Source organism: Anoplophora glabripennis, unplaced genomic scaffold, assembly GCF_000390285.2.
Source record: "Anoplophora glabripennis isolate ALB-LARVAE unplaced genomic scaffold, Agla_2.0 scaffold170, whole genome shotgun sequence".
In the NCBI taxonomy this organism is placed as follows: Eukaryota; Metazoa; Arthropoda; class Insecta; order Coleoptera; family Cerambycidae; genus Anoplophora; species Anoplophora glabripennis.
Genome location: NW_019416299.1, coordinates 85,939 through 108,118, shown reverse-complemented (window position 1 = coordinate 108,118; position 22,180 = coordinate 85,939). Strand labels below are relative to the sequence as shown.

At 34.6% G+C, this 22,180-nt stretch overlaps 1 protein-coding gene across 4 annotated transcripts in view; it reads right to left on the bottom strand.

Annotated features, from left to right (window-relative positions):
* Positions 1 to 2,052: 2,052 nt before the first annotated feature.
* Positions 2,053 to 22,180, bottom strand: part of LOC108903975 (stress-activated protein kinase JNK) — a gene marked incomplete at its 5' end in the record, with an annotated part of 84,224 nt that continues 64,096 nt past the window's right edge. The window contains 8 exon segments of one of the 4 annotated variants that reach the window (XM_018706335.1): positions 2,053 to 2,421; positions 5,152 to 5,354; positions 7,818 to 8,101; positions 9,290 to 9,554; positions 9,613 to 9,810; positions 10,570 to 10,699; positions 16,709 to 16,873; positions 20,104 to 20,154. In XM_018706335.1, coding sequence (XP_018561851.1) covers positions 5,157 to 5,354; positions 7,818 to 8,101; positions 9,290 to 9,554; positions 9,613 to 9,810; positions 10,570 to 10,699; positions 16,709 to 16,873; positions 20,104 to 20,117 — 1,254 coding nt within the window. In that variant the 3' untranslated portion in view covers positions 2,053 to 2,421; positions 5,152 to 5,156. 4 annotated transcript variants of the gene reach the window in all.

Genomic DNA, 22,180 nt, shown 5'->3' with positions numbered 1-22,180 from the left:
AGTGGAATTTCTCTATTTTTAGCGGATGTAGCCGAGTTTTCCTTTCGTAGCGGTGGCAGAACAAATTTAGCCAAAATGTAGTGAACTTTTTATAAAACACACTAGTAAAGTCTAAGAAAACTTTAAAAAATTGGGTTTGATAGTAAAATTGCAACTAGCGGAATTTCGCTAGCTGTAGCGGATAGCGAATTTTCTTTTCATAGCGATGCAATTTATTCATAAAGTAGTTTTTAGTAAATTCTAACAGAATTAACCAAATAATAAAGAAGGATTTACGTTTTACTGAAATTACTAGCAAAATGAAACTTTTTTGTTTAATTTTGTTTTTCAACACATTTTTCTATGTAATTATAAATTATAAAAAATTAATTAAAACAGATAGAAATTTATCTAATTTCAACAATTTATAGCAAAATTTATTTTGTTTCGATTATGCGAAGTTGTAGCGGTGTAGCGGAATTTTTATAAATGATTCTATGATTGGCAAAACTGGCGGCATTGTAACAATTATTTTTGTGGGTTAATTTTTTGCATTTTCTTTAATTGACTGAAAATGCATCGTTATTGAAAAAACACAATCGACTGTGTCAAAATCGACCAATTGCCGTCTCAAAGTACCGCTTTTTTATCAAATACATTGGACGCACTCAACCAACTTCTTAAGAAATTTAGTTTAACGGAATTTGCTCGATAAAAAAGCGATGATTAGCGATAGAAATTGGGTTTGCTTTAGCACGATCGATTTTTTCCCTAATTTTCAACATTTCAATAGAATTTTGTTTTTAAGTGAAATTTATGGGAAACAATCCAAAAAAAAATTTAAGATTCTCAAAAGCTTATTTTTATCAAATTAAAGGTTAGAGTTCCGCTAATTTTAAAATATATAATAAAAATTACACTTTTTGAGGTCTTAGTAGCCTTTGAATTTCTGGCACCTTTTTCCAAAACACCCAGTATTACTACAAGAGCAGGCATATCCACATCAAGCGAAATTTACTGCAGAAAACACAAAAAATTGTATCACGCTAAAAAATTTCAAATGTGTTAAACATGTTTTTGCCGCCATTTTACTTGACAATTTTTAAAATGCCAATTTGTGTGGGAGCGGAACAGAACGAAGTATTTGCGCCTTCCCCGTCATCCCTCGCCCCGCCCAAGAACTGCGACATCAGATTGCACCGAGACAACAAAATGTTACGAAAACAACTACGGTAAAGGAATGAGAACCACGCAATGACATAACGGAACAGTCCACAACGGTTCGCCTATAAAATTTGCTAAATGTTACTTTTTACAGTGTTTTTTGTTTGGATCGGATGGATGTTACAAGTACAATATCGTAATATCATCTTAACACAAGTTCGTTTTTTTAACGTCACTTAAAAAAACAGAAATTGTGCAAATTTTCTTCTGCATCTACTAATTTTTTTTTTTTATTATTTTGTCTTCATTAAACTTTTAAGATTATTTATCATCGCTAAGGCTAGTAGTTTATAGCTAACTAACTATAAAAATAAAAACAATAACTATTAAACTCATTAAAAAATACAAAAATAACAAGTCACTTTCTATCGAATAAATAAAACCTAGACAACTGTAGTGTAAATCAAGTACGGTGGGACGTCGACTGCCCGAACGCCGCCCAAAGGAAGCGCAATCGAACGGGGAGGTCTGGCTCAAACCAGTTTTAAACTTTCAAATCAAAATACCATGACGACATTCCCAAAAGATCCCAGTTACCCTTGTTCGCAGCATCAATCGCTGGTCGATCAAATAGCGGTACGTTTGAACTACCGGCATGTTACGAGAAACGTAAGCATTAAAAATTAAAAGTAATTACGGATTTTGCTCGCGTACATATCGTATGAAATAAATACAATTTTAAGACTACCGTGACGTCCGCGATCGACCCGGAAATCGACATCCCACCGTAAAACCCAAAGACTATCAACTATCCCTTATATCATATGCAGCGCCTACTAATTTGTATTGTTGACTAATTCTTCCGACAAGGAAAAGGTGATTGTCGTACCGGTAAAGAAAACGAACGGAAAAAAATCCAATCGATTTTTTTTTATTGACGTAAACTCACTTTTTCCATAAAAAAAAACGTAATCGGAAATAATATCAATACAGACAGGTTCGTGTTTGGGAAACCACAGAAATTAATGAACAACACAAACCAGCGTCATTTTTTTTTGTTTTCATATATCACACATACTGATTAAAGATAATGCAAATGTTCTGTCGATAGTAGAAAGAGTTGGAACCCTGGAAATGTTCATTGTTCACAGTGTTAATCGACACCATAGTCACTATCCTGTTCTGTAAGTAACTAGCTATATGGGCGTATTATAATTATTACATACTCTTTTTTTTTTAGACTAGTTGAAATTTAAATTTGTGCTTCAATTCAGTAACCTGGAAAAAAAAGAAACAGTTCTGCATTATATGAAAAACAATAATTGAATAATTAACTAATTTCCCTCCTCTTTTACTGATACTGTCAACTAAAAATCCCTAAATCTTAGCTTCACCAATGTTAACGATTCGTTTACAATGAACGATGACAAACTGTTACATCTACGCTTGAGATAATGCGATTCCTGATCGGTTGAGTGAAATGTCGTGAAAAATTAGACCAAACACCAGCCGATGAAACAGAATGTTGTGGTTTAATGTAATTTTAATCCTATTGTTTCAATTTTTGTAAAGGAAATAAATTTACTGTTCCAAGCAAAGTTACTGGTACGCCTTGTAATCATTAGAGGCTCTATGGAGTGTAGACAGGGAGTGAAGACTCTTATGGATCCCGTTTTATGTCTCCAGTTAAAGTTTAAGGAGTCGCTTTGAGCGCCGATGCACTGGAGTGTCCAGTAATCAAGTTGCGCTTACAACGTCTTGCGTCTTTTTCATACTCTACTTACTTACATCAGCGCCGCCTTCACGTGACCTAAGAAAAGGCTCAATTTTTTTAACACGGAGTCTTTGATCCTTTTATACACCCTACAAGCTCTGTACTTGTAGTACCGGTTGCATACGGCAAGCACATGTGTAGTACCGGTTGCATACATATTTACATATGTGTAGTGCCAGTTGCATACAGCATGTAAATATGTGCATTACTGGTTGCATACTCCGTATATATGGTATTTGGCCAAGGTGATTTCTTAAAAGGTGTAATCAAATTTTATTTTTATTTTAGTGTTTTTGACTTGGTTGCATTCCGTGCGCATATAGAATATTTTTTTTATCATCCGAGTTGAAAATGCAGAAATAAGTCGAAAACGCTTAGATTTATAAATGACATTTATAAATTTCGAACATAAAAGAGGGGGTCTCAAATTAGAAAAAGGTATTTTTTGTTTCTGATAAATTTTGAGGAAAATTATTTTTTTTTTCATCAGAATCGGAGCAAAAAGGAATTTATTGTCATCAATTTAATTTTTTATGGGCCCATCTTTCATAATTTTGTAATTTTTATTATTTTATTATTTTGATTCGAGTTTTGATCTCATTTCAGCTTTTTTTTTGTTTAGTATTTTATCGTTACTTAATTTTTTTCCTTTCTATACTATTTAATTTTTATTTAACATAAAGAGCTACCAAAAATCCTCGTTTAAAAAAAACTCCCTATAATTGCTGAAATGTCATATCGCTGAATCCGCTGAATTATTATGTAAAAAATAAGAATATTAAAGGTCAGACTGCATTTAAAAAAATTAAGTTGGTAAATCGAAATTGAAACATAAAAAAAAAACACATCAAAAGGTTGGTACCACATGTAGTTTTTTTAGAAAAAAATCAGCAAATTTGGTTTCCTCAAAAAATATCAAATCTAAAAAATATATCTGATCTAATTCAATAATCTTCTAATGGCTCAAAATCTTACATCGTTTCAGATTGCCAGCAATTTGCATATTTCTTGTCTTGGATACAGTGAATGTAGAAAAATAATGGGGAAATTTTCTAAATTTTAACTACACAGGGTGATTCACAACTTATCCAAAAAAAATTGTGAGCAGATGCACCATAAATAATAAAAAAAAATTTTGTAAAATCCTTATAGGTTCCGAGAAAAAAATTATTGAAGTTGCAGTATTTTCAACCATTACATCGCTGGGCTGCTGTAATCTCTAGCGTCATCCGTGTTATGCACTGTGCGATTCCGAATACTGAAATCCAATTTTAGTACCTATTAACGTTTTTGCGATAGTGTTTACATTAGTTTTTCAAGTTTCAAAAATGGCTTATATGTATAGCAACTCCGTTTTGATGGATATCGTTTCAATTTATGGTGAAGCAAGACAACATTTGTGTTAGTTCGTAGAAATGGGGTAGGAAATTCTTTAGAATATTTTGTCCGTTCATTTTTTATTACACTTTGCCGCCGTGCCGGTCGCCGACTGCATGCTTTGCCTTGCGCATCGTCAAGTATTACGTTGGACTAGTTTCCCCTGACGCGTAGAAGTGTATTTTTTAAATCATTTTCAAATTGTCTTTGTTTTTTTTTTATAAAATTGTATTTGTAAGAGTTGCCTGTACATTCAAAAATTTTTGTTGGATAAGTTCTGAATCACCCTGTATATACATTTCAAATATATTGGCCGCAATTTCAAATGCGAATTAAAAAAAAAGTAGGGTAGAGATGTGTCGCTCACAAACGATTTGTTCAAAAAGAACGATTCACTTTTGAAAAATATATATTAGCTCCTGTACTTGTTGCTCTGCTTTTCAAAGATTTTTAAAAATTATTTGTAGTTTTTAATAAAAAAATATTTGTTACCAATTCCTTAAAGCACTGTGTTTAGTTCGTGAATGCTAGAGTCGATAACCTCCGACGTTGACCTAGTTTAGGTGAACGACCTAATATCATCCACCTGCTGGGAAATGCGAACCGTCCAATATGTCATCGCTTCATTTTGTTACATTTATTTTAGACTTTTGTTAGTTTACGAAAAGGTGTTTCATTGTTTCCAATAAATGAATTGGCGAAATTTTTTCCGAAAAAAATGGCACAGTTGATTTTCCTTCTAAGCATTCAAAACGAGGGGCCAATACATTTGAAACGTCCAATAGAAACAATTTTTATTATAATTTTTCCCAACTTCGAGAAAATTCCGCTTCCCCGCACCCCAGGTCTTTACAAACCTTTTCTACCGTAACGGTTCCGTACCATTTGGCTCACTGTTGACAGCCGGGCTGGGCTGGGAGCTGGACGAGGCCCTGCCGTGGGAGCTCTCGTACTCCATCACCTCCTGGTAGATCAGCTCCTTCCACTGCTCCACCGTGTGCTCCCGCTCGTCCACGCTGTGGTCGTACGGGCCGGGCGCCGGCTGCAAACCCATTACACACTGAATTTACTCTTCTAGAGAGGCTCCGTTTCCGCCGGCGGCCGGTGCGAGATTCATAAAATATATTGTGGCGGGGCTCACCCGACAGTGATCCCGAAACGCGTTAGTTCGGTCAGGCAGGGCGCGTGGGTGTGGTGTGCGAGTCGTGATTTGTTTTTTCTTGCATATTTATATTTTTCGTATTTTTTTTCTTACGATATTCAAGTTTTTTTTGAGTTAGCACTTCGTTTGTACAGTCCCGGGGCTTACACCACCAACGGTACAAATCAAAACTCTGATAAATAGTCCTAGTCCTAGTCCTAAATAGTCGATAAATAGTAAAAACAAACACGGCAAAATTTTTTCGACCATTAATTATCGAGACATTGAAGTTTTAATGACGCTATTTTTTGATATTTTCAAAATAATGGACAAAACTTAATTTCGTGTGTTGATGAAACATTGTTTTTTTAATGGGCAAAAATACTGTTCAGCAATAGCTTGAAAAGTATTATAAGGAATATGCTCCGTCGAAAACATTCGCCTGCGGTATGCTGAGTTTAAACGGGGCTGTAGAGACACCAATGATGCTGAACGCTCGGGACGTCCAAATTAGGTGACGACACCAGAAAGCATAAAAAAATCTTCAAAATTGTGTCGGATAAATGTTGGACAAAAGGCAGTGTGTACTATATCTTGCAATTTCAGTTTAAGGTTATCCAACACAATTTTGAGGATTTCTTGATGGTTTTTTGGTGTTGTTACGTCACACAGCGGGAAATATTGGAAAAAATTCGAGCCACCCGTCAAAACTAATCAAATAGTACTGATTTTTTTTTTATTCTTTCCGAAATTACCTGTACTATAAAGTTCAAGTGAGGTAATTGGAATATATGCTTAATATTTTTTGAAAATGGCCGAGTAATCTCTAGCCTCAAACTCGATCATACGAAATTTGATATATTCGGTATCTAAAAATGAAAAAAAAAGGAAAATGATGTACTAAAGGCTGCCAAACAAAGAAAAAAATCATAATCATTAAACATATTCCTAAATCATGAATCTGGACCGAAAACATAACCTCAAATTTATAAATATTAACCTAAAAACGGACATACAATTTTCTCTAAACCTGTGAGGATAAATCCATAAAAATGGTACTTTTGAGTGTGCAACCAATATTTTTGCACAACTTTAACTCAAATTCATAGGAAGCTGACCAGGAAACCTGAAAACCTAGCCTCAAATTCAAAATAATTAAGTTAAAATCCACAGAAACAATATATTTTCTTCAACAAAAGAAATTGAATATGTTCGTTTTAGGTTAAAATTTATAAATTTATAAATGGAGCCATTTGCACTCCCACGTACAATGTATTTCCTTGTCGTGACAATACGACGAAGAACCGCTGGGTCGTTTGTTGGTTGTCTCACCTATGACACACTGATGAGGACTAATAAGTGATGACAAACGATCCTAGCTGTTGCACTATGTATTGCTGGTATAATGCAATGCCGGTAGGGGGATATAGCCCTTGGAGTAGTTGTTTCTCGCAACACTGGCAATTAAAACTTTGTTACGCCCTCTGTGGGTGGCAGTCGTACAACAAAGTAGTACAGTTAGCAGGTCACTTCCTACTGTAGCCATTTGAATGGCACAGTTGGGAGTCTGCACGACAGATGGAGCCATTTGCGCTCTCACGTATAATTATAAATTTGAGGTTAAGTTTTGGGTCTAAATTTATGATTTAGGAATATGTTTAATGTTTGATTTTTTTTTGTTTTTCAGCCTTTAGTACATGTTCCTTTTTTTTTTTCATTTTTAGATACCAAATATGTCCAACTTTGTATGATCAAGTTTGAGGCTAGACTACTCCGCCATTTTGAAAAAAAATTCTGGGTATATATTCCAATAACCTCACCGGAACTTCATAATACAGGTAAAGAATAAAAAAAATCAGTACTATTTGATTAGTTTTGACGCGTGGCTCGAATTTTTTCAAATATTTCAAACTGTGCGTCAGTTGGAAGTATTGAGCGTTCAGTATCATTGTTGTCCGTAAGGCCCCGTTTAAATTCAGCAAACTACCGACAAATGGTTGTTTTCTACTGAGCACATTCCTTATAACACTATTCAAGCCAGCGCCGAGCTTGAATGGTATTTTCGACCATCAAAAAACATTGTTTAACCAGCACACAAGCAAATATCAAAAGTAGCGCCATTAAATCTTCAATATATCGATAAGCAATGATCGAAATACTACAAAACTTTGACACGTTTCATTTGAAGGTTAGGATAGTCTCAGACTCATAGATTTTTTATTTGCGGCGCCATCTGTGGGTTAATCCTGGGACTTTTTGACCGATGTGTTATAAAGGGCGTTTGGAAACCAAGACACAAAAAATTCAACTCGACTCGGAGCGAGAGACGTACGAAGACCAAAATATCTTTTATGAATCTGCAGCCCGATGTGCCCCACTTACCGCGTTCACCTCCTGCTCGTCGTACCACACGTTGATGTACGGGTGGAGCAGGGCGTCGTCCACCGAGATTCTGCTCTGCGGGTCGATGACGAGCATCTTGGACAGGAGGTCGCGCGCCTGGCACGCCTTCAGCTTGTTGTGCTCGTTGCTGTCGGAGGGGAAGAGCACGTCCGGGAAGAGCTTCTCGAAGCTGAAGCCCGGATACCGGGGCCGGTTCTCCACGTAGTTGCGAACGGTCGGCTGGAGCCGCACCATGAACTGGGGCGAGGGGGTGCCCAGTTGCTCTGAAAGGCATACGAGATCTACAGTTCGATCCGACGCGCAAGAAATCGCCTTCTTAGGCAAAATTTTATACAAAATTGTTATAAAAAATATAAAATAAATAAACATGTTTTGTCACAATTCCGCAAAATAATATTAAAATGGGAGAAGACGTACCATATTCACTGGCGTAATGAAGTTTCATTAAATAAGTCGCCAATTTTATTACGTCTTACTCTGTGGTTTAGATGGCAGTGCCAATGATAACCGATAATAGCCGCTCGTGCTTAAGTTGAAATCTACACCCATAGAAAAGATTGTATTTGTGTATTTCTCTTTAAAGTTGTTACAAAATAGTTCTCATGTGCAAATTCTACAAAATATATGATATTGAAGTGGAGAATATGTGGCATACTGTGTTGAAAGATGCAGAAATCAGGAATTTTCATAAATTACGAGGAAATTTTATTTTCTAGTGTCCAACTCTGTGGTTTAGTACCCGACAACTGCATTAGCGTAAATCCACGATGCACCGGATTTAATCGCAAGGAAACGTCATTGTAAATATCTCACTTTATTGATGAATCACGAGATAGATTTATTTATGTGTCTCGTAATCATAGAATTGGTTGCGTATTTGTATTTAACGATCGCTAGAAAACTAGTTCCGGTGCATAAACTTGCATAAATTACGTCATCCGATGGGGCAAATTGAAATGAATCATGTTTCTTTGGAATTCCTCAAAATTAAATGTCATTACATGAGTGTCAAAATGGCAACATGTTTATTAAAAAGTTACACATAAACCTATGTAATTTACGACTTCGTATCATCTTCTTAACACAAACCAGTGTAGAATCAAAAAATATATTAAATATTTTAATTGACTCCTTCAAATAATTACTCATAAAAATTTAAACTATTATTTAAATTTTATAATTATTTAAAAAGTTGGAAGCAACTCTGTCAAACAAATGAAATGAATGAAGGAAACAAATCCGATTCAGGTTATTAAATCCATCGGAACTACTGGACATTTGAACTACTGAACATCTGAACTATTGAGATTCAGACTACACAGTTCCTAAGTAACTTTATATGCGACAAATTACTATTCAGTAACATTTTTAACTTCTCAATTTAACATTTTACAAATTAAAAACAAAATTCACATTACGTTCGTCTCATATAAGCAAAAATCACAACTCACCGATGATCTTATTCCACTGATCTATGTGATCGGTGCCGGGAAACAGCACTCCCCCCCTTATCATCTCCCCCATGATGCACCCCACGCTCCAAATGTCCACGTTCTCTGTGTACCCCATGCCCAGGATCACCTCGGGGGCGCGGTAATACCGCGTCACCACGTAAGGCGTCATCATGAAGGTCGTGCCCGCTGTCCTCGCCAGACCGAAATCCAGTATCTTCAGGGTGCAGTCCGATTTCACAACTATGTTGCTGGGTTTTAAGTCCTGCAACGGAAGGAGGTTAGCGAGGGGGAAGGACGGTCGGAGGGCTCGCGGGGCTTACTCTGTGTATGATTCCTGCGGAGTGTAAATGTTTGATGCCGCAGAGCATCTGGTAGAGGAGGTAGCTCATCCTCTCGTGGTCCAGGTCCATCTGGATGACCTGGCAGAGGTTGGCGTCCATCAGTTCCATCACTAGGTAGACGTCCTGGAATTCCTCTAACGTTCTTTGGGGCGTAAACGCGTTTAACAGCCCGATAATCTGAAAAATGAAGGTATGTTGTCGAATTTTGGCAAAACAAGAATATTACAAGGTCTCCGAGGTATAAGGACATCTAACAGAATGCTGCAAAATAAACACATAGGTCGCAAGAGAATTTATTGTGGTGGTGCTTTTTCAGGGTCAGGAATAGCACTTCCAGTATCCAGAACAAGCTAAGGCACCGCAACGAATGACCTAGTGTGTAGTAAATGTTTATCAGAATACTGGTGGTAACGATAAATTTTTAAAAGCAAAGATGACCACCGGTCGTTGAATTACAAGTGGAAGTGGATCTTATTTGTGGAAGGGCGAAACGGGCGGTGACTATGAGACGCCTTCATTATAGCCATCCTTCTCTATCGCATGGATTTCTATGACTTACTTTATCGCTCTCACGTAACGACCGATGAACCATGGGGACTTTCCGAACCTGTATACAATTTATTGGCCAATTTCATTGATGCTAACCTCGAACTTCATTCAACTCTCAAACTTAAATCATCATAATTGGGTTGGCATTAAAAAAAACGAAATGTAACTAGATATACCTAAAATTGACCAATAAATTTGAACAATCCCCAATTTCTTGATCAATTTATCGAAGTCAATATATTGTATGCCAATTTCTGTTTCACACTTCATAAAATAAATTGAAAGTCAACTTGTTCTATAAATTGTTGTGCGTAAAACAGCTCTTACACACAACAATTTATTGAACAATTCGATTTCCGTCAATCGTTATAAAAGCTTACAACTTACATTTTTGTGATTAACTAATTTCATTAGCTTGAACTCCCTGTACGCCCTTTTGGCGTGCGTGACGTTCTGGAAGGGGCGGCTGAGTTTCTTGATGGCCACATTCTGCTGGGTCACCGTGTCCACGGCAGCACTGAGAAATAAGAGGAAAAAAAAACAGAAATCGTTAATTGAGGTTACGTGGAATACGAACCAAAAGAAAAATAAGTGGTGACAGTAATGTGTGGAATTGTATTTCGGTTTCAGTTATTCTACTACCAGCTTCGTAATACTTACTCGGTGAAGTGGTCGTGAGAATACCCAGTGGCACACGTCAAATTATCACAACAAAAACTTTTAATATACGTGTCCCAATATTCCGTGTGCATGGAGCTGTTACATTTTCCTGTGGCCAAAGTGACCAAAAATAAGCAGATTTAACTAAATTTACTTCTATCTTAAGTTGCTCAGTTTAGCCGCCAGAGGGCATGAAAGTTTACAAAAAAAGGTCTTATTTTTTCCAAATAACTTTGAAATGCCTTGTAAGATTTTATTAAAATTTGGTACACTAACACTTCCATACAGTTGTTACTTTACGACGCACTAAACAAAGTGTTAAACAATTTTCTATGGTCAACTTTGACGACCTCTAGTGGCTAAACGTAGCAACTTAGGATAGAAGTAAGTTTAGTTAAATCTGCCAATTTTAATCGCAGGGAGCTTCCTGTACATGGCATACTGGCACACCCTGTATAGCCAGGAATGGGAAAATATTCTACTAATTCTTCATGTTTGTACAAAACTTTTTTTATGTCTTCCCAAACTCTAAGGTACTGAAATTTACGGTGCTTTTTTTGTAAAACTAAATTTTATGTGAATGGTTTGAATGTGTGTTACGAGGTACCTTCTTGTATTTGCTCGAGTATTCCTGTGATGGATGGTATTGGAATTTTTGTGTGAAGTCCACAAAAACAGACAATTTTACACAGAGCACTACAGTTTCGTCAGTGATTAACAGACATATTTGAATTTAAAAAAGTATTATACACATACAGTTTTTTTAATTATTACATCAGTTTTTCTTTTTTTTTTTTTGGAAAAAAGGACGCCTATTCTTTTCGAAAAATATATAATTTTCATGAAATATTTTAGGACTTTACCGAAAACTATCTGGAGAACAAAGTCATTCTATATTTTTTCCAACAATGGCCTCAGATCTTTTGTTAAAGCAATTCTGGAAAATAAGCACGTTTTTATGGTTTGAAAATTATTTTTATTTTCCCAAAATAAAGATATATATATATACAGTATGTCCGCGGATTGAGTTTGTAAGAGGACAAATGGACCAAAAAGTGAATGATATGAAAAAAGGCATTCTTGATAAGGCGAAGTTAACGTAGAAAAATTTATAAAAATAAAAAAACAGTTTTTCGCTTATAAAAAGAAGTTGAACTCCAATCGTAAAAAGTTAAATGACAAAGTCATTAAAAAAACCTATCGATTCGTATTTTTAAATACATATCATGTATATCGATTTCTATATTACCTACTTTTCGAGATATATCGAAAAAACCGTCAAAAATCGCCTTTTTTGTTTTTGCTGTATCTCTTGCAAATTAAGGTTTTGAAACTTGTTATTTGCTGTAAATGTAGCCCTAGGCAAGCAAAAAAGTGCCTTTCTTTTAAACTAAAAATTATTAAGAATTTTTCGAGTTATATAGATTTTTCGAAAAAAAGGTCATCTCGAAAATCGGCTCTTCTTGTTCGACGAATAGTCGTAGAGAAACTAATCAAGGCTCATTTTTTTCCTTAATAGTTGTACTTTCATGGTAAAAAAGAGTGATAACGATTTTATTCATTTCCAGTGTCCAAAAATGACTTGAAAAAAGCAAACACTTTTTGGTCGCGTTTTTCTTGAATTTCTTTTTCGATAATGTCTATTACAGGAATCGATTGCTGGCATTTTTACGCGAATTAAAAAAAAACGTTGCTCTACGACCTTTTGGAGCCGATATATTTTTTTTCAAAAAATTCCATGGACCGCTAATTAAGTGTTATAGCGTCTATTCTTACACAGATTGAAGTTGAAGACTTATATTTTCAATTAAAAAATACTGTGGTACATTTTAGCCACTTCTGCGTTTTTAATTGTACGTCAAATCGAAGCATTCGAGCGCGGAGTGAGCTAACCGTAGCGGGTGGAAAAGTGCTTTTACTTCCAAAATTTTCATAATTTCGACTTCTGGACCGCGTACAAAAACCCTTTTGTACTTAATCTGGGGTAGCTCGACGAGATAAACCAAAATATGACGTTTACGACGGCCTCAAAAGCATAATAAGGTACCTTTGAAACATAGTCTAAAATTCTGTCACCTCTATCCTCTGTCCAGGTGGTATTTTTTGTAAATTTAACATCAGGTCGTGACGGATTGATTGGATTATGTTTAGAAGATACGAATCACCATGACATACCTCAATTTTGTTGTACAGGGTGGGTCAAAAACACAAAAACGTTATTTTGTGTAAGAGTAAACATACCTACCTTGTTTTGCAAGATACGAAAAGAGTTTTTGCTTGAAAAATGAAAGTTATCTATCTATTCATTTCTCATGCAAACCCTTTTATCAAGAATGCCTTTTTTCGTATCTTGCAAAATGTGTTTACTATTACGCAAAATAACACTTTTGTATTTTTTCGTATCTATCACTTTTTGGTCCAATCGTTCTCTTGCGAACTCAATCCGCGAACATACTGTATATTTAAAAAATTAAAACAGATTCCAACATAAGCATGAACACAAGACTTGAATGGTATGACGAATAACCGACAAGAATAGAGTTTTGGGAAAAAGACATTTTCAATTTAAAACTGTGAATAAAAATGTAAAATTTATCCTTTAGTTGATTTTTAGCAAGTGACAATTCCATTCATTCTGATCACAATAAAAGAAAAATCGCAGCGGCTCGAACTCTTAAGGCTTTCTTGGAATACTTTGGGGTTAAAAGAAAACGGCAATATCCTTAGTCTATTCATTATTTGTAAACTTATTTCAAGTTTTAAAAATCAAAAGGGCCCCTGGTAATAAATAAAAATTCCATTTAAATACAAAAGTTTAAAGCTTTAAAAATCGACTTTCTAAACCCTTTTTTGTTAATAACTTTCGGAGAGACAGAAGGTTAAAGTTATGCATTTTTGCCCTTGGCGGGATAAGTAGAATTTTTTTTAAAACTATTGGGACTACAGAGCCGATCTTTCGCACAGTTTTGAAGAACAATAAAACTCACAACTTTTAGGGATATTCATAAAATTACAATAAATAACAACCAAGTTATGGATAATTAAAAAAATGCTTTTTTCCACGTTTTTTTAAGTTTTTTGCAATAACTTTTAAACAATTTATCCGATTTTAATCTATCAGGCGGTATTTTGTAGGTCTTTTTATTGCGCATATTTCGTCTCTTGAACACTTTTCCTTAAACTCAGTAGTTTTTCCAATATTTTGGAAAAACTGATTTTTGACCCAAATTGTTTAATTGCTTTTTTTATCGATCGACCATTTTTCGCCAAGTAACAGTATAGCCTTTTGAAAATCACCTAAAAATTTAGGATTTTTTTTATCCTTTAATTTTTTAATCTAGTTTATATGTATAGATATTTAAAAAAAAAACAGGTGTAGAAGTTACTGTTTAAGAAAACCACTGACCCCTTAGTGTCTACAACACTGGTAAAAGCATAAATTTGCAATTGACAACTAATAGTGGTAAATAAAAGAATTAATTTCTTTAATGCTACAAATAAATTATACACGTTTCAAGTTATTTAAAAATTTAAATTTTGTAACGCATCGTGACGTCACTTAGTGTGACCGAGAACACATCCCGATTCTCAGCCATTTGGGTCTAGTCTACAATTTCCATGCGAGATGAAATCTAATCTAAAGAAACGCGCATGCGTGGAGCCCCGAAGCAAAGTGAATTTGGCTGTCTCTAGACTCTTGCTACTTACTGTCGAGGGTCCTGTCCTCGTCATTCATCTCCTCGATTCACGATCGCACTAAATGACGTCACGGCTTAAAAGTTTTATTCATCTCGTGTCGCGAAGCGCAGCGCTCTGTGGAAAACGCCGTTCTCGTCTGAAGGGTATGTGTGTGGGTGGTGGGTGATCTGTCTGTCTGTCGTCTGTCCGATGGCGACTTACCACACCAAACCCTGGGCGCCGCCCCCCTTCGGCTCCAGCCGGTTATAGCGCTCCGGCACCCAAAATTCGGTATCTCCAAAAATGTGCTTAGTGAATCCTGGCCTGACGCTCGACATCGTGCAAACTCAGTGAGTAAAACAAAAACCAAACAACACCAGCAAACAAAAAAACAAAAAAATACTGCCCAAATCAACTAAAAAATAAATAAAAAAAAGTAATGACAACGGGGTACAGGTGTGCAGTGTGTGCGGGGCGCGCGCGGCAAAATGAATTTCGTGAATGTCGTGCTGTGTTGATTTTACTTCGTCTAACCGCATGGCATGAAAAACCCGGGCGATTTTCGTAAGGACATCTCTACGCAAAAGTAAACAACTCGAAAGGTTAACAATTAAAAATTATACAGCGTTTCGAATAATGTATCGTAAATAACATTGTAAATGTTTTGCAAGTGAGCTATGGATCTACCTTCTTTTGTTTTTAACACATAGGGCGTTAAAGCCAGAGATTTAACAGTCCGGAAAAATTGGGGAAAAAACTGTTTTTTCCGTTTTTCCGAAGCAAAATATTGAGAAATCGGATATATTTAAAGAAAATTGAATATAAAAACACTTTTATTTAAAAAAAAACAACCTTTTTTCGATATTTGACAGTTATCCAGTTTTACGTGACGGTTATCCGGTTTTTACGTGACGGTTATCCAGTTTTACGTGACGGTTATCCAGTTTTACGTGACGGTTATCCAGTTTTATGTGACGGTTATCCAGTTTTACGCGACGGTTAGCCAGTAAAAGGAGTGGAGGGGGTAAAATTGGTCAAAAATGACCAGGATGAACCTCCATAAGAAAATATATGGGATTTTGGCGTCGTACTAACAGCCTATCTACTAATAACAATAGTAATAATAATATTAACGCCCTATATTTTGAAAACAGAAGAAGATAAACCTTAAATTTATCGACTCGACTAAAATCGTATTTGTACCCTTAGAATGGTACGTGATTCTGAAACGTACTGTATAATTTTTTCTGAAACTTACTGTATAATTTTGTTTCAAGACGACTTTATTTAAAAGATGTTTTGGAAGCTACGTACAAACATTTTTCAATTGACAAATCATGTTAACTAAAAAAAAAGAACAAATCAATCCGTTGGTTAGAAAACATTAAGTCCATATTAAACGAAGCAAAATCATGAAAATGTATTAGCTAGTGAGAATGACAAGCAAACACATACATACAGTAAGACGAGGAGCAAACATTATGATTAAAAACTACTTTAGACATATTCGAGTGCAATCTGTGAAATAATTTACATCAAATTGATATTTAATTGCAAATACGTGTATACGTAATCTCTAAGAAATACAGGTTGAATTTTAAATGCGTACATATATTTTAAATGTATATGTGTACATATATTTAGAATTAAATCTCAATCTTTCAGCTTCATATTACAGGTAGTAAATTTAAGTCCAATGCACTTGAACGGATTCGAGTTTAAATTAAAATGACTGCAAAATTAATCTCAACAAAACAAACTAGCAGCAAATAAAGGTTACTTAATTATTTATCGAAAAACAAAGTACTTAAATAGTCAATTACTACAAAAACAAATATTTCATCAACTTAACTCTTTAAAAAAAAGGTTCTTTGATTTGAATGAATCTCGGTACAGAGTAGATCTGTGGCTACAATTTACAACTTTCTAAAAAGTTACTGAGAAAATTGTATTAATCAGTCGCTGATTGAGTTGAAACTAAAAAAAATAACTACATAACTGACTAATGCACACGTGCATGTAAACAAAACTTTTATCTGTCTATCTTATCTACTCAATATCATCATTACCAGTCATAAACTAAAAAAAAATAAATGCTACAGCTACTTTCATTCCAATACGCCATACGTTCTATGAGATGGTTGAGTGTACTAGAAAAAAAGAAGGAAAGAACAGGGACCGGACTCACCAGACGATGCCCTGGGCTCCAGATCCAATGGGTTTGAGGTTTTGGTATCTCTTCAGAATGGTAAACTTGGTATCGCCCACCTCGACGGTGTAGAACTGAGAGAGACGTGACATCTTATTTCGCCAGTCCCAGTAGTTCGAAGCCGTCGTCTGCAAAGAAACACTACTAGATCGGTGTTAAAAGGGGAGATGATATCGAGGGACGAAACGTCGGGTTAGTCACACGGGCCACGCGGAAGCGGGGAAAAAGCAATGGTCAAAGAAGAATGATTGAATGGACAATGTTTGAGTATTTCTACAGGGGCATACAAAGCTCTTAAAATTCTTAAAATTTTGATTTTAAAATAAAAAAATATCCATTTTAATATTTTGTTGTCAAATAATAAGTGACGTGTCGTTTGAAAAAATAGTTATAAAATATTTGGTTTTAGGTATCAAAAGAAAGACATGGCAACGCCTCTATTACAAATTAAAAATGTAAAATCGGTGTTTTTTAGTTTATCGGAAAATTAATATAAGGCGAACATATTTTAAAGTTGCAAAGAAAATTGCACAAGACCGATATATGTAAGTTGATTATAAAATAAAATCGAAAATAAAGAAAATATTGTCATTTATTCGGTTTTAGATTCTAATAGATGTGGCAACCCCGTTTATCCGTAAATGTTTATAAAAATTACCCATTCTTGTATTACGCTGTCGAATGGCAAACGATAAATCGTTTAAAGAAGTATTTATGAAGTATTTAGTTTTACGTTGTAATAGCTGGATATGGCAACACCGCTTTTATAAATTACACGTATAAAATCTTAACTTTTTAGAAGTTTTTGATATCGTTGAAGTAACAAAAATAAAAATTCCTCTATTTTAAAATTGCAAAAAAATGATATAAAAACCAATTTAAGGCGGTTTAAAAATAGAAAATTGTTGCCAAATGTACCTTTTTTAATTAACATTGAGTTTATGTCATCGTACAGCTTTGATAAAAATTATAGAAGTCGATCATAAAAAGGTTGATTTTCACAAAAGATTCTAATATTTTTCTGCCAAATAACAAATAGCCAAGCCCTTAAAAAGATTTTTATGAAGTTATTTGCCTTTACATATTAATAGTTAGAAACATGGCAAGCTTGTTCTTTTAAACTATAGTACACAATTTCTATGTTATTAGGAATACTGGTTTCATTTGTTACAGAATAAAAATTAAAAACTAATGTTGAACTTGCAAAAACTTCAGGAAAAGTTTGTGTTGATTATCGATAAGAAGAAGCAAGTAAGTTTACAGCAATTTCAAGATATGGTTAAAAATTAAATGTACTTGTTTCTATAAAGACAATTCTGCACAATGCATTTTATTATTATTTCTTTTCTGATGTACAAAGAGTGACCGCAAAAAACCTGTGATTTTCGCCTGTTTTTTCACAATTCGCAGTGAATTAAAAAAAATACATAAAAATATGTTTTTGGTCGCAAATTACTTGTCGTAAAAAACTGAAATGAGCATAGCTTTTAGTATTTTGAAGATTTTAAAAATCACTCCTATTTAGGGGTTGAAAAAATGCCAAAAATGAGGAATTTGAATATTACCAATTGATATAAAAACTATTAGCATGTGAATTATCTTAATATATAGATATTTTTTTGGAATTTTTACAATTATTTCTGATATTCTCTATTTTTGGGGATGATTCCACACTCTTAGCGCGCTTAAGGGTGGATTTTCTAATTCAACATGTATCAAGTATCAAGAATCATTCGATAGAAAAATTCACATGCTAATAGTTTTTATATTTATTGGTAATATTCAATTCTTCATTGTGGGCCTCTTTTCAACCTCTAAATAGGGGTGATTTTTGAAAATTTTCAAAAAACTGAAAGCTATGCTTATGTCAATTTTTTACGACGAGTAATTTGAGACCAAAAACATATTTCTATATCAATTTTCTTTAGTTCTCTGCGAATTGTGAAAAAACGGGCGACTTTTGCGGTCAATCTTTCGTTTTCGAAATGTCACGTCATTCTGTTTGTTGCCAAGTAACAAATAACAAAAGTATTTAGCTTTGGATATTAATACATAGACGTGGCAACCCCGCTCGCACAAACAAAACGTATAAAAAGTCGAATTTGTTAAAAATTATTGGATTCGTTTATCAGAGAGGCAACAAAAAACAAAAAGTAATACAAAATTGCAGAGAAAATGTGCGAAAGATCTACCGAAATCGCTTTAAAAATAAAAAAAGGTTGCCAAATATACTCCATTTATTTAACATTAGGGATCTGATACCCGACTCGTTTTTCCTCCAAGCAAGCAAGTTCACAAAGACAAGGTGTAAGTACGCCCTAAAGTTTGTTTAATGCGAACCAACTACAAGCCAATAAACACGTTTTACGGCAGTACAGAGTCCAAGTCGAGTTGAATATCGTCCTGGAGACGTTAAGTGCACGGCATGTTTATTGGCGAAATTGTCGACTGTCATCTGTAATTTATCGTCGTAGACCGGCATTTGATCCTAGCCTGCATGCTGCTTGGAAGCGGGCCAATGTTTATCCAGACGCTGTGGAATTCGACTTATATTCGCAACGCGACAGAATAAAAATAAGCGGGGAAGGATTATGTCATTTTTTCGCACTAAAAACGCGGATCGACCTTCCAAAAAAAAAATTAGATGGATCGTTTATATTCGGGAGAAACGACAACGCCCTGACACTTCTACACCATAAGACTGAGGTGTCAATCAAAGGGGCCAAATTCTCACAATGCAAAGGGCTTAGGTATTTAGTAAATTTTTTAAATTCATATTCAAAAAGTATGGATCATAGTATAGTATGCAAAAAATCAGATTTTTTTTCAATAATTTCCTTCTCAAAACAATTGAAATGAAAACGGAGCACAGGAAAACGCACAAAAGCCACGCCGTGACGTCACACCACTCGTTAACGGCTAACCTATATGGTAGGTTTTTAATTTTGAATCAAGCATTGTTAACATTTCTTTCAAATCTTTACGATTTTATAAAAAAAAAAATACTTTTTAATTAATATGTAACCTTTGCTATAACACTTCTCACAAATTAATTCAAAAATAAAAGTAATAATAATCAATTTAACTTGGACTTTTGCACTAGTCGTTTTGTTTTCAGCAAACGCGCAGGATTCCTATAAACAACAACACCGTTGCGGCCTTCGAATCGTCTATTTTATTTAAAATATTTTGAAAATGTGGTTAATTAAAAATTTTCCAACACCTATTGTTTTCCACGGCTAAAAATAAACGTCAGTTGCTAATTTTACGTTTCTAAAGTTTCGTCCGAGCGATTTTAAATACTTAATTAGTTGGGGAAACATCACGACATGCCAGAAACTCGTAAAATAAATCGTTTACTGTTGCGTACTCACCAAGAGCGATCCATTTTAGACTCATAGATTGGACGGCCTACACCAGAATGCCTGAAACAAACAAAAAAAAAACTGTTAAAATTTTTTCTGCAATTATTAAAAATTATTGCAAATTCATTAAGTCCTTGTTACGACATGCATTGATAAGATTTTTTTAAAGATAATATGTCGTTTCTAGCCTCAAATATTTTTTAATCATCAACTAGAAGAGTTTGTAACAATTTATTACAACATTTTATTCATTAATTTATGAAATAAATAAGAGTGGTCCTAAGTTTGATCCCTGCGGAACCCCCGCAAAATGTGGACCGGAATTGTAACCTCCTGGTGCTAATTGAAGTCTTCTGATGATTATTTCAATATGTGAGCTTCAATTAACTTAAATCAAAAAAATAAAAACATTATTTTAACATCCCCTGTTCAAAATTGAAGGCGGTTTTCGCACTTCTGGGACGAGAACTCCGAAACACATCGCTCCGCTTCCGGTTACTAGCTACAAATTCCTTTTATGCGATTCCCACCCCTACTGGATTGCCGGAAAACACCCCCTCAACGAACAATTAAGCCGCGAATGTTTTGTCGGACGTACGAAACGTCCCGGGGCGTCCTCTATCTAATCCATTAGATGTCTTCGTGGAAGGGTGGCCCGGGAGAGATACCCCGTGTTCTGGCGTGTCGGACAGGATCCTAGGACCCCGTTTTTACTGGCCTACGGCGAAAAGGTACAGGGAGCGAGAACACTAGAAAAACTTTTGTCGAGTTTTTATGTAAGCTAAGCACAAACTAACAAAATGACTTTTTAACTGTTCTTGAAGCGCTTGAGAGTCACATTTATGCGGAGACTAACGTTGACCTCTAGATAAGTTGGTTTTCTCATATTCCGTCGTGAAAATTTATTTTTTTTAACTCCTTTTTAGTAGTTTTCTTACCCCGCCGCTGAATAAGCTAGTGTGACCTCAAACAACGTCGCAGCGCATACACGTGATAAATGAAATACACCAGAACAAGTAAATAATCTGTTTACTCATCTGATTTTTACAGCATATTACATACTTGAAATCTTGTAGGTAATCTTCGAATACTGGAACCTTTTCTACGGCGCGGCGTTTAGAATTCCTGATTCTGAGTTTCTCACTCTCTGAATTTGTTCCCGTACAATATTTCTTAAATGCTGAACCAATCTTACTAGTCCAGACGGTATCTGTTTCAAAGAGTCCATATTTGGGTGAATCGTATATCCACGGAGATTTTTGGCTTTCAAATATCACTAAAAATGAAAATTTTTCTATGCGCATAAAAAAAAAAACGTGGGCTTAACTTTTGGCGTCACAATATGTTAAAAAAATGCGAAAAATGTCATATTTTTCTTCCTATTTAATTATGTATCTTTTCAAGAATCGATTTTAGGCGAAAATTGAAGAGGAAAAAAATTTTTGTAATTAAATTTGACATAATGTGACTAGTTACAAATCGAATGAATCATGATTATTATTGTAAAAATCGAAAAAATCGCCAAATATGGGGTTAGAAATCATTACTTTTTAGGGAATTTTTTTGGGGGCTTTAAATTTGATGTAAAACCTTCATACTTGGATCAAGAAAACTTCGTGTTATGTAGAATCATCACACCAAATTTCATCAAAATCGGTTCTATATATTTTGCATAATAATTTTGCAATCCAGATTTTGAAAAAAAAAAAATTGTAAATTTTCAAAATTCTGCACAGCAAAAACCAAGGCACTTAGATACTTGAAAATTTAATCACATATAGAAGGGCTCTCAAGCTTTCAAACGCTTTTTGAATTCGAATCCGTCATTTAGGAGAGCTCTGGCGCTTGTTTAAACATTGGCCGAATTTTTGTACAATCATTTTGTATTTTTGTAATATAATGAGTTAATTTCTCATTTGCTTATATTTTAAAAAGTAAATAATAATTGAATTATACTTTAATCACAAAAGAAATGATGATTAAATAAATAATTAATTAATTAATTACTAATTTTCGACATATTTTGAAAATAATTGTTGTTTAAACAATTTTAGAATATTTAAATAAATTTGTTTTTGATCTTTGA